The following is a 13,469-nucleotide window of genomic DNA, read 5'->3' on the forward strand; positions in this document are numbered from 1 at the left end:
ATTTGATCTGTGTCTATTACTATGCCCAACTCACATTTTCTTTTTTCTTTAGGGGGATAATTAATCCATTCCCTGCTTCAAAATGCATCCGATCTTCTCCACTTCAGTGTATCTATACAGCTGAAGGACATGCCAAGGCTGTGCTTTGTGTAGATGCAACTGATGATCTTCTCTTCACTGGATCTAAAGGTTGGGCAAGCTTCATGCACCTGTGCTGTCTGTACAGGCAGCTTTTACAACCGGGGTTATTGTGAAATTCCCAATTTGTGCTCAGTGCTGTACACTCAGTGGAAAATGTGAGGATCTGTTTCTAACATAAGCTGAAGAAGGACTTACAGTAATTATCTACAGATTTTAACCTCATTGTGTAGTATTAAGCTACTTACTTGTAGTGGAAAAGGTAACGCTCAAGAACAATGTTAACATTTGTTGAATTTTATGATGCAACCAGTCATGGTAACAGGTGCTCACATGATGTGCAATGGCAAAGTAATAGCCTCAGGGCGTAGAGGTAGAGGTGTGGGAATTAGCACATCTCCTTTGGCTGCCCTACCTACAGGGTTTGAATAGATTCATTCTGCAGAGCTAGAGCTGTTTTCTGCTTTCCACGTGCATCTCATTACCTGCCCATTGTGGGCTGTGAGAGTTGTATGGCTGTTGTGGGTTGGGCTAGATTTAGTAGTCACTAAATTCCCTACTGGGTGGAACAGTCTACGAGCTCTTCAAGCTGATAGGAATAGCATTTTGGAAGAAAACATTTCCTTCCTATTTTTGTTGACTCTGCATTGTAATCACTCGGTTTGGTTTGAAGATAACATAACTGGACCTCAGTGGTTATTTTTCATAAATGTTGTTTTTCATATCACTCAAAAAGTTGTTTTTGTATGTTCTCTTTTTCTGGATCTTTTCATATAAGGCAGTTATAATAAAGGACTCGCTAAGTTCTTAGTAATGCGTGAAACTTTGGAAGTTCTCTCAAATAGAGCCTATGTGATAATCTGTGAATTTTCCTTGAAGGTGTTGAAGCTCAGGTGAATTAGAGTGGTGGCTGGGAAGAAGTTAGTGCCTACTGACAGGGAGACTCTCCTTTTCACTAGTACACGTAACGTGTCCATTCTGAAATTTCAGGGCATCTTTATTTATTCCTGCATTGACACAGAGATAGCACCCTCAGCTGTAGGTCTTCCACTGCTAACATTCAGGTGTGGTTTCTTTGGCTATTCCCCTGCCTATTAAAAATACCAAGGCACACTGATAGAGTGAATTGGCAAATTTTTGGTCTTATTAATTTTCAGCCAACATTTTAGCATTTGTGCAACTGTATACAAGTGCAATAAGAGGATGTATTTATAGCTTCTGCAAATGCTGCTGAGTTGATTTGTATTGAGGTTTCAAATTCAGTGCCTATATGGGGAAAAAAGGCTTTAATTTTTTAATTTATTTTGCATATCTTTTCTTTTTTTTTTTTTCCTTGGAACATAGGAATGCTTGCAGATGTTGTAAATATTTGCTCTTTTTTGTCATATGCTAGCTTCCCATACTTACAGAGGAATATTTTCTGCATGTATTTTGGAGGGGAAAACTTCACAAAGTGCACTTCTACTCAAGAGTAGAAGAGTGTATACAGCTGTTTAATTAAATAAGGCTAAATATTCTGGAATCTGGTGCTGAAGCAGAAAGCTGTAGCTTATTGACTGCATATAACAGTAACAGCCAGTGCCAATTCAGGAATGATAATTAGCTCTCAGGTGCATTGTGGATGTTGGGCTTTGGACTTAACAGTTGAGATTTTTAAAGCAGCTGACCAGTTCTTGGTATGCTTACCTTCTTCATGCCATCGTAACAACTGCTGACACCTGAAGTTAGCTCTTTGTGCTCCCAGTATTTACTCCAGTAAAAATCTATTTCTAAAATATAGAGGATGACTATGGCATGGTGCAACAAGGAGAGTATCCTGTGTGGACTCCATTTGTGCTGCAAAATTCTTGAAAACTTCAATGCATTTGGGATTTTAGTACACAAAAGTTTGCACTATTTAAATTGGGTTGCTACTGAATGAAAACTATGACTAAAGCACTTATGCTGGAATTTTCAGATGCTCTTAAAGCACTGAATAGTTTGAATTGCTTCTTGACTTTGTATTTGTTGTGGCAGTCAATCCTCCATCATCCTGAGGCTCGCATTCTCTCCTGAACTATGATCTTGATGAAGAATTTTTGGGTGTAAAATTGTGTTCTTCTCTTCATCTGTCATCATCCAAACCTCGCAACCTCCAAACTTTCTTTGTCTTTACTCACTTTCCTTGGGATGGGACTTTATCATTTTAAAATGTTCTGAGAGCTAACATGCACATCTTGAACATGACATTTAATGATTCACCCTGCTTAATTTTCATGATGGTAGACGATGCCCATGTGTACTCTTAAAGACCAATTTTGTTTAGTGATTTTTATGCAGTGCCTGCCAAAAGGAAGGGATATCTGTGAATACAACTGAATGTATGGATTTTTTTTTTAATTATTGAGCTTTGGAAAAATACGAGTTTTCTATTTTAATCCCTACCTTTTGTTTTTGTTTTTGCTTGTCTTTGTTTAGACCGTACTTGTAAAGTCTGGAATCTGGTAACTGGACAAGAGATTATGTCTCTGGGGGGGCATCCAAATAATGTTGTTTCTATAAAATACTGCAACTACACTAGTCTGGTCTTCACAGTCTCAACGTCCTATATCAAGGTGTGGGACATCAGAGATTCTGCTAAGTGTGTTCGGACATTGACGTAAGTATATTAAACCTTGAATACCAAGAGCTTAAATGAATCTTTAACTTTATCTAAAATTAGATTAAATTCAATAGTGTAGTTCAAATACACTGTTGGGCCTGGAGGCTTTTTTTTGCTAAAAAAAAAAAGTTAAAAAAAATTTTTTTCATGCTAAAAAAATAGCATGTTCAGGGTAGGTCAGTGTGGGGCATTGGTAATATATGAAAACATGAAACAATTTGCGTACATGCTTATAGTGTTTTATCATGTCTTTGGTATTCATTATTGGCTTTATAGCCCTTTTGCTCAGGTAAATACGTGTTATTTTAAACAACGTATAAAGTAAAGAGAACATAACGTAGTTGTTTTATTTATTTATTTATTTTGTTTTATTTATTTATTTTTCTCCTCCCTCCATGCGCTCAGGTCTTCGGGCCAGGCAATGCCCGGTGATGCGTGTTCAGGAAGTACTAACAGAACAGTTACTATCCCGGCTGGAGAGAACCAGATCAATCAGATTGCACTAAACCCAACTGGCACTTTCCTCTATGCAGCTGCTGGAAACTCAGTGAGGATGTGGGACCTGAAAAGGTACTGAGCATCAGCAGAAGAGAATCTTCCTTGGGTGGTTACATGTGCATGTGTAACAAAGTCAACAAGGTGTTTCCTGTTCATGATAATATCCATATTCTGGGTAAAATACAGTCAAGATATGGATCAACTAATCTGTGCTATAGTTGTTACAGAGATAATGGAATTGATCTTGATTTCCTTGGTTGTTAAGGTTATGGTGAGTTGTTTCAGTAAAATGATTGGGGAAAAAAAACAAGGTTCTGTGTTTAAGACACGTGCTGAAGAGTAAGGTGACAGATGCATGAGTCTTGACTGGTAATTGCAGATGAGGTTATGATTACTGACTGATGTAATGCAATATAATGTGTGGCTATGATAATTACTAGATAGCATTTTTTCCAAACAGAACCTGCACCTAAAGAGGGCACTCAAAATACAGGGAATAATCTAAGGAGTCTGTTTTTAAGTTTTTTTTTTTTTAAACCTAAATAGAAACTTTTATTTCCACTTCACATTTATGCACGGATATGAGAAACAGAGTAAGTAAACCAGTGGAGGACTAGTGAAGACATAGGAGGAAAGAACAAGATCCATCCTGGCAGAAACTGTTATAGCTTATGTTGGATACATGGAAAAATAAAAAGAAATCCTCATTCATTTATTTTCTTATTCTTGAAGATTTCAGTCTACAGGAAAGCTAACTGGTCACCTGGGTCCTGTTATGTGCCTTACTGTGGATCGAATTTCCAATGGACAAGATCTTATTGTCACTGGTTCAAAGGATCATTATATAAAGGTAAACCACAAGTATTTGTCTGTTTATTTTAAATCTTCACATCAGTATGGGATGCAGGCTTCAGCAGGAGTGACTCACATCTCCGTATCTGAAATCTGATAACCAAGGTAGAAATTATTCTATCAGATTATCAATAGCATTCAGTCTTAATAAGCATCATTTTTAATCTCATGATAGAACAATTTTGAAAACAATGTGAATCAGGTTGCCTGTAGTTAAACTTTTTCTTCATTCTTAGTAAGGTGGACTTCAGGTGTGTGAAGTCTTGGAGGAAGATTCATTACACCTGCTGTTTAGATACTTTCACAGGCTAAATGTTACTTCAATGAGTGCCTCCCTTTTGGAGTCCAGACCTACTTGCCTTGGCAGAGGTGCTCTGTTTGCTCTCCACAGTAAAGAGCTTGGGGTCTAGCCCAGGCTCTTGCTTACATGTTACCCCATTTATAAAGTGGGGTTGGAGAGAAAGGCCTCTGCATCTCAGCCCAGCTGTTCAATCCTTTGGGTTTTTTGTTAGCACACACTTTGATTATGCTGAGTTGTGTTTAAGCATAGCATAGTGAGGTTATGACACTTCTCTGCTTCTTGTCATTGTGATTAATTCACTCAGGGGTAGGGAGTCAGTTTTTTTGTTTCTGGCTCTTGCTTTTTTTTTTTATTTTTTCCTACCACAGCCAGAGTGCATTTGAATCTACAATCTCCAGTTTCTCAGGAATGTGCCCAAACCAACAGGGTATGTTTCTGAGAACATGGGAGCTATACATCATCGTCCCCATAAAGCTACCTCTCACACTGCAAAGAACATGTGAATTGTGAAGCCATAAATTTTATGAGGAAGAGACCCTAGTTTGTTGTGGAGGGTTATCCTTCATTCTGGTGTTGCCTGCTGGATTTGCCTATACTTCTCTTACACTAGAGGAAGTGTATAAACACAGCTGGGAGTGCAGCAGGGAGCCAGAACCTGAGCAAGCTTTCTCTCTGAGCTATAAGCTTTCTCTTTTTGCTGTTCCTACCCTGCAATTCTTGGACTCTTGGCTGTGTGGTGGGCTAGCCTCAGAAGACAGGCTGGGAGGTAGGTACATAACTTGATGGCTTGGCCTGTGGATTTCAGTCCTATCAGGATGTCCCTGTGGTTATAGGCCAGAGGATTCTTAGGGAACAGGGCGACACAGAGAGACTCTAATAATTTCTTCTCTATATGGCTCGGAATATTGGGTTAGTTAGGAGCTACCATCCCGGCACAGTACTGAGTGGAGGACATCAGTGGGCCAACAGGATGCAATCGTGTAATGTAAGTTTGTCACACAGCCGACTCCTGTGACAAGCCAAGGGGGTGGGAGGGTTTTGGGAAAACTTATCTGTCAATGGTCAGAGCAGTTTATCTGTTGTGTTCTGCTATCCTTGTGTGCTCCCTTGCTGTGAACAAGCTACCTAAATTCTTATGAGGCTGCCTGCTTCTTGACTTACACTACTAGAATATCCATGGATATTTTGGCCGTGTGTACAGCAGTGGGTGTTCTGCAAGGTTAATACCTCCAGGACAGTCAAGTCACTTCAGACACTACAAATGATGTGCACATTGATGGTCAGTGCCATGATTTGGGATTTCTCGGTCCTTCTGCACACAGGTAGATGGACTGGATGTAGTAGATCTGGTCACAGCATGCTGCTCTCCCTCCACAGAAAACTACGGTGTTATATTCTGAGCCAGGAATGTTAGTCATCTCAGTCTAAGTGCCTAATTCTGGTGGTATCATTGGACATTTTTGTTACAATTGGAACTGATTTGTGTTTATTGAATGCTGTAATTTGTAAAATACCTTTAACTCAGTTAAGGTTTTCTTTCATATTGCCAAGCTGTCCCTTTCTTACTGCCAAGCTTATTAATTTTGAAAAGTCGATGAAGATCTAATAATAGGGAATGAAGTCTGACATTTGCTTGTGAAACAGGTAGTGGTTTTTAAAAGTTACAGCTCATCTGTTCCTCCTCAGCTTAGTTTAACTGAGTGAGTTGTGGCTTGCTGCAATGCAAAATGAAACAGGATTGCTTAATACTATTGCTCTAGAGACAAATAGCTGATGGGCTGGTTATGGCTTAAATTCTTTAAATGACACCATTTTAACAATTTGTTTTACGACTCCATTCTTGAAGCACAGCCAAGGAGAGAGGTGTGTCTAGCCCCTGGAAACTAAGAGTACGTAATGGTGTGAATCCCTTGCCAAAACACCTTGTCCAGAAAAATATATTTCTTCAGGTGTCTCTGTGCTTCTTCCTGTTTGAACCATGTTTCCTATACACAGCTCATGAGTGTTGTTTCTCTAGCCAAAGACATGTTATAGATAGGCTCCTTCTTATGAAGATGCTATGTGTTTCATAACTAATTAGGAGCATATTTTCCCAGATCAGTCTTCTCTATGTCAGCACAGCATTCCTGCATCAGGCAAAAGGCAGAAGAGAAGAAAGAGGTGGTTCTATTAGATAATTTCTCTCTAATACACATCATAATAACATTGGACTGTAATAAGACTTCAGAGACCTTTCCAAGTTTTTCCCTTTAAGTTATTCACTGCGTGTCTCCAAGCTTGTTAGACAGCAGATAATTTGGCTTACCATATTTGATAATTTATTTTATTTTAGATGTTTGATGTAACTGAAGGGGCTCTTGGAAGCGTGAGTCCTACACACAATTTTGAACCTCCCCACTATGATGGCATTGAAGCACTTGCTATTATGGGAGACAACCTTTTTAGTGGATCCAGAGACAATGGAATTAAGAAATGGGATTTGGCTCAGAAAGACCTTCTTCAGGTAATGTAAAAATAATGTGGCTAATGTGACAGTCATGCTTTAGAACTCTTTTCAGGTCGTGTAAATTTTCAGGTTTAGATGATGACTATTCACTTAGTTACTAATGTTTCTAAAATGGAAGGCACAGCACTGAGTGAGAAGGAAATCAATAATGTACCTATCTTTGTACTAGGAATGCACTTGCTTTTCTCTTCAGTCTGTGTAGTGTCAGGAAATCCTGATGAAGTGGTTAGGCTTCATTTTAGTTTTGAGTATGTGTTTTTATTGTTGTTGTTGTGTTTGTTTTTGTTTTGTTTTGCTTGGAATGAAAGCAGCACTTTCCTTCTTCTCTGTGAATTGAACCATTGGGTAACAACATTCTTATGTCACTGACAAGATAGTAAATTTTGGATTAAGAACTCATTAATGACAAACAATGCTTTAGGTCAGGCTACAGAGTATCTTTTTGTAGAAAGGGGTTTAGAATCTCTCTTCCTCCCCCCAGTCTTCTTCTAAAAAGTTTCCTCCTTAGACTGCCGTTCACATTATATAACATAAGCATTCTATAAGACCTGTAATACACATATAGTAATCTCTGCTAGCTGTTAGAAAACATCTGTTTTTGCTAACCATGACGTAATTCAGGGCGAAAGTGGCCACTGGAGGCTACGTTTCAAGGTGAAAGTGTCCACTGAAGGTCATGTAATGCAACCTGCTGCTGCAAGCAAGGCCAACTTTGACGTTAGGTCTGGTTACAGAATCACAGAGTGGCTGATGCTGGCAGGGCCCTCAGGAGGCCGGCTGCTCCAGCCCCTGCCCAAGCAGGGACACCCAGAGCAGGCTGCCCAGGACCACGTCCAGGCGGCTTCTGAAGGTCTCCAAGGAGGAGGCCCCACAGCCTCTGAGGGCAGCCTGTGCCAGTGCTCGGTCACCTGCACAGCACAGAAGTGCTCCTGGTGTTCAGATGGAGCCTCCTGTGTTCCAGGTTGTGCCCATTGCCTCTTGCCCTGTTCCTGGGCACCACTGAAAAGAGTCTGGCTCCATCTTCTTTGCACCCTCCCTTCAGGTATTTGTGTACTTCAGATGGAGCCTCCTGAGCCTCCTCTCCAGGCTGAACAGCCTCAGTTCTTCTCTCAGCCTCTCAAAGGAGAGGTTCTTCCGTCCCTACATCATGCTGGTGGCCCTACATTAGACTTTTCCCAGAAAAAGGGGCCCAGAACTGAGCACAGTGTGGCCTCGCCAGTGCTGAGTAGAGAGGCATTGCCCAGCTGAGTTTTGAAGTCTCCAAGGTCACAGATTGCACAGTTTGCTTTGGGTGACCTACTACGCTCCTTAACTACTCCCGTATGAATTCTTCTTTTTCCTTGTACCCAGTCAGAATTTGGTTTGTTGCAACTTTCTTTGCTGTGCGCACTTGAAAAACATCTGACTGTTCTCACTAGATTTTCTGTTTTGGGTAGTAGAAGATAGCAATTAGGTTTCTTTTCTTCCTTCTTTTTTTCCAGGCTCCACACTCTGATTTCCCTTTCCATCTCCTTGTTCTCCAGCCCCCAAATGTTTTCCTGGGGACAACTGGACTTGCTTCAGTTTATCAATACCCCTCATATGCTGGGAGGCCCCAGATTGGACCTAGTAGTCCAGAGGTGGCCTCCCACCTGCTAAGTACTGGGAAATAATTACTTTCCTTTACTTGTAGTCTACATTCTTGCAGAGTTCCCAAGTATGTGGAAGAAAGAAATAAACCTTCCATGTCTTTAATAGAGGTTTAAAAAATAAATAAAAAATATAAGATAAATAGGGAAGGATATATGCTCTTGAGATAATTGAAGTATATGAGATGATAGCACAGAGAAGGAAAACAAGATGAGTAGAAGAATCACAACCTTGGACTTCAAGAGAGCAGATTTTGGCCTGTTTAGGGACCTGTCTGGAAGAATCTCTTCGGATATGGTCCTGGAGAAAGGAGGGGCCCAAGAGAATGGTTTGATTTTTCAAGGACTTCCAAGCTCAAGAGTGTTCCATCCTGACATGCAGAAAGTGAAGCAAAGTTGAAAGGAGGCCTGCATGGATACAGAAGGAGCTCTTGACTAAACTCAAACGTTAATAGGCAAGAGATGGAAGTGAGAATAGGTAACTCAGGAAGAACATCAATACTGTCTAAATATGCAAGGTTGGAGTTAGGAAAGCCAAAGCCAACCTGGAGCTGAGTCTAGCAAAGGACACTAAAGGCAACAAGGTTTTCCCCAGTGGTATCAGCAGCAAGAGGAAGGCTGGGGAAGATGTGGACCCTGTGCTGAATGAGGCAGGTGATCTGACAAGAGCACAGAAAAGGCCAAGGTACTCCATGCCTTCTTTGTCTCAGTGTTTACTGGTAAGGCTTGCCGCCAGGAGCCCCACGTCCTTGAGACAAGTTGGTGAGTCCCGAGTGAGGGTAACTTACCCTTGGAGGAGGAGGATCAGGTTAGGAAATGTTTAAAACAGACGGGAAAAATTGATGGGACTACATGGAGGCATCTGGCTGATGTCATTGTGAGGCCACTGCTGATTATCCTTGAAAGGTCATGGCAGTGTGGGAGCTTCCTGAGGACTGAGAGAAAGCAAATATCACGCCTATCTCCAGGATGGGCAAGAAGGAGGATCTGGGGAACTACAGGCTGGTCAGTCTCAGCTCAGTACCTGGGAAGGTGATAGAGCAAGTAATCCTGGATACCACTGCCAAACGTATCAAGGACAAGAAGGTGACTGGAAGTAGTCAGCATGGATTCATGAACTCAACCAGGCTGAGGCCTTCTATGATGAAATGACTGTCTTGATGGATGAGGAGGGAATCTCAAGTTGTTTATCCAGACTTTAGCAAGGTTTTTTATGCTGACTGTTTGCAATAACATGCTAATTCACAAACTTATGAAGTATGGACTACAGAAGCGCACTGTGAGGCGAATTAGAAACTGCTGAAGTGGACTGAAACGATTGTAATCAGCAGCACAAAGTCAGGTCACTAGCGGTGCACCCCAGGGGTCAATACTATGTGCTTTTTAACATTCTTATTGATGACCTGGACAGCGTGGCAGAATGTACTCTCACGACATTTACAGATGATACAAAACCACGAGGAGTGGTTAATAGAGGAGATGGTTGTGCTACCCTGCAGAGGGACCTCGACAGACTGGCAAAGAGGAACTTCATGAGGTTCAGCAGAGGGAGATGCCAAGTCCTACATCTCCTAAGGAATAACTCCAAACACCAGTAGCACAGGCTGGGGGCCAGCCAGCTGGAAAGTAGACTTGCAGTAAAGGCCAAGAGCCTCCTGGACTGTGTTAGGAAGAGGGCTGAGGGGAGGGGATCCTTCCCCTCTGCTGGACTCCCCAGTACGAGAGAAACATAGACATACTGGAGCAGGTTCAACGAAGACCTGCATTTGAGCTTCCTGCTGAAAGAGCAGGAAGAGGATTGAGGGACGGGAGCCTCTCTCATGAGGAAGCACCAAGAGAGCTGGGCCTATTCAGACTGGAGAAGAGAGGGCTCGGGTGGGTTGTCAGTATATATAAATACCTGATAGGAGGGAGAAAACAGAGCCAGATTCTGCTCAGTGATATCCTGTAGAAGAACAACGGGCAGAAAAGGACAGGGGGCAGTAGACACCAACTGAAATACATGAAATATTTAAGAAAGAAAATGAGAGTATTTTGTTTGCTTGTTTGTTCTCCCCTGCAAAGGTGATTGAACACTGGAACCAGTTGCCCAAAGAGGTTGTGGAGTCTCCATCCCTGGAGCTCCTCAAAACCAGTACATGGCTCTGAACAGCCTGCTCTGGTTGAGCCTGCTTTGAGCAAGGGATTGGACTGGATGATCTCCAGAGATCCCTGCCAACCTCAGCTACTCTGTGGTCCTGCAGACGTCACATCTAGAACTTAGTTATTTTTTCAGTAAGTGTAGGTATAATTTTGACTTGATCACGTATATGGTAATGTAGCAGAAGAGTCTAAATACCACAGGTTTCATAGGTACCCTTTGACATTCCTCGACACGACTGTTCTACATGAGGAAAAAAGCCTGAAATAGAGCTGAAGCTGCTTTAAAGTATAAATGTTAATATTTCATCAGGTCCTGGTTTGGAAAACCTTTCTGGTGAAAATCATTCAACAAACGTGCTATTTGAAAGAATTTGGAAATCATCTACTTTACTTGGTGCTATACATCCCAAGTAGTGTATATTGTAGATAAACTCCAATAGAAACCTGTAGAAAGGTCCTAGAAAGCTGTGTGTGCTCCATAATATGAGTAAGGCAGCAAAACAAAAGAGTTTCTATAAAGCTGACCTGGAGAAGAGCCAGCCCTGGTTTCCTTAAAAGACAGTAAACTTGAACTGTTATTTCCCTGGTGTTTGTATCAAATGGATGTTGTTCTCAGCCAGTCTGCGCAGCATTTTGCTTTTGGAATCAACAGTGAAATGCTAGTGTCCTTCCTCAATAAAGAGCTAATGTATCTTTTTTAAGTGCTATATCACCAAATCAATTTATGATGCGTAGTGGGAAAAGAAGAAAGGAGGAAAGCAAATATAGAACCATAGTTCTGTTTCCCTGGTATATTTTTTGAGCAGTGTTTGGGATTATTTTCTTTTTGTGTTTTATAACTTCTACAGACAAATTTCAAAAATACACTGAGACCATATGTTCAAATATGCGTTCAAATATGCATTTGAACATATGCAGATTTAGCGTTATCCTAAATTAGCATTATCCTAAATTAATTTCTGTTCCACATCATGGCAGTTGTGCATATTGGTTTCTCTCTCCTTGTTTGTAGCACTATTTATCAAAGAGAAACAAACCCTAGATGACTTGCAGTGTAGATGTAGCCTCATGGAAGGAAGCACCCTCCTTGTTCTGAAGAAGAAGCCACAGGGCTGGGATGTGTCCAGGCTGCTATAGCTAATGGACTGCAGGATGAGAGTTGGGCTTTGAACTCAGGGTTGTTTTTTTGTTGTTGTTATTTATTTATTTATTATTATTTCTACTTCAGTGCACATTCATCTATATTTCTTTCATCCCTGTGAGATTTGCCTGCTTTCTGTCTTTCAGCAAGTTCCTAATGCTCATAAAGACTGGGTGTGTGCTCTCGGTCTGGTGCCCGGTGCTCCAGTTCTGCTCAGCGGCTGCAGAGGAGGCACCCTCAAGCTCTGGAATGTGGACACCTTCGCCCCGATTGGGGAGATGAAAGGACATGACAGTCCTATAAATGCAATCTGCACCAACTCCAGCCAGATTTTCACAGCAGCAGAGTGAGTTTTTCATCTCTATAAGCCTTTTACCCTAGCTTCTGCTGTAGTTCTGCCCATGCAAATGCATTTGGGAGATCTTCAGTTGTGTAAATCCCTTCATAGCAGACATGGGGAAACCTGATCCATGCCCCTAAATGCCAATAACCTGCAGCAGTGGTCTCCGAAGTGGGGTGTGTGCACTGCAAGGAATGCACAAAATGATCCTTCGGGATGGAGGAAGAAAATACTTGAACTTCACTAGTGCATATTTATAACTTAAAAATGAATAAAAACACATATATTGGAGGTGCCTGCTCAAAAATTTTTGAGTGAAGGGGTACACGATCAAAACAGTTTGAAGATCACTAATGGGCAGGATGACGGGGAGAATTAGGCAATAGTGAGAATTTTACCAACTTGCCTCTTCAGTTAGGCTATTATTGCTAGGGCTAACTCCTGACCTGTAGGAATTTTTCTAAAAGCCATGGTACCTGCTTTCTTTCTTAAGTGCTAGCAGGAGCTTTGAAAGATTAAAAGACAGTCCTACTATCCTTGAAACACCTTGATTTGAATATTTGATTCCTCAGTATATGTGAGCATATTCAGTACTTGAAACCTGAGGTGACTTGATTAAGAAAAGCACCTTATTCTGTTAGTTGTGTGGTATATCATAGGTTTCAAATTCTCTTGGAGACCCTTGCATATCTGTTATGGAAATCTTAGTTATACAACAGTACCTTTCTGAATAAAGCACCCGAATTTAAAAAAAAAAAGTTTTTCCCCTTCCCAAATTATCCATATTAATTATGTAACTCTAATACGGTTTTGGTTTGGTTTTGTTTTTCAGTGACCGAACTGTGAGGATCTGGAAAGCTCGAAATGTGATAGATGGACAGATCTCAGATACAGGAGATGCAAGTGAAGATCTTGCCAGTAACTGAGATGGTGGGCAAAAATAAATATATTGATGGATTTGAGGTGCACTCTATGCAGTTTGATGCATGCCTGTTAAGTAAATGGTGATGACTGGAATGAACTGAAAAATAAGAGTGAACTCTTCTACCAGACCTGCTGTCCTTAAAACACGTACTGTATTTAAGAAAAAAAGGTAGCATTCTTGTATCTCAGTGAATCACGTACATATGTCTATATATAATGGCTGAGTTTGTGTGCATAAGTAACACTTGCAGTTTAACTGGAAACCAGTCTTCTCTAATGACCATCTCAAAATTATAACTGGGAATATATTCAAAAGAAAAGTGTTCTGCTGTATTTCACTCACAATTACGATCAGCTG

At 41.0% G+C, this 13,469-nt stretch overlaps 1 protein-coding gene across 8 annotated transcripts in view; it reads left to right on the forward strand.

Moving 5' to 3' along the window:
* Positions 1 to 13,132, forward strand: part of KIF21A (kinesin family member 21A) — a 90,117-nt gene extending 76,985 nt beyond the window's left edge. For all 8 annotated transcript variants that reach the window (XM_048068474.2, XM_048068477.2, XM_048068481.2 and 5 more), the window contains 7 exons: positions 53 to 189; positions 2,596 to 2,776; positions 3,185 to 3,349; positions 4,010 to 4,127; positions 6,763 to 6,933; positions 11,994 to 12,193; positions 13,020 to 13,132. In XM_048068474.2, the coding sequence (XP_047924431.2) occupies positions 53 to 189; positions 2,596 to 2,776; positions 3,185 to 3,349; positions 4,010 to 4,127; positions 6,763 to 6,933; positions 11,994 to 12,193; positions 13,020 to 13,113 (1,066 nt within the window). In that variant the 3' untranslated portion in view covers positions 13,114 to 13,132. The remainder of the gene's footprint in view (positions 1 to 52; positions 190 to 2,595; positions 2,777 to 3,184; positions 3,350 to 4,009; positions 4,128 to 6,762; positions 6,934 to 11,993; positions 12,194 to 13,019) is intronic.
* Positions 13,133 to 13,469: the final 337 nt, after the last annotated feature.

The sequence above is a fragment of the Anser cygnoides genome, chromosome 1 (assembly GCF_040182565.1).
Source record: "Anser cygnoides isolate HZ-2024a breed goose chromosome 1, Taihu_goose_T2T_genome, whole genome shotgun sequence".
NCBI classification, from domain to species: domain Eukaryota; kingdom Metazoa; phylum Chordata; class Aves; order Anseriformes; family Anatidae; genus Anser; species Anser cygnoides.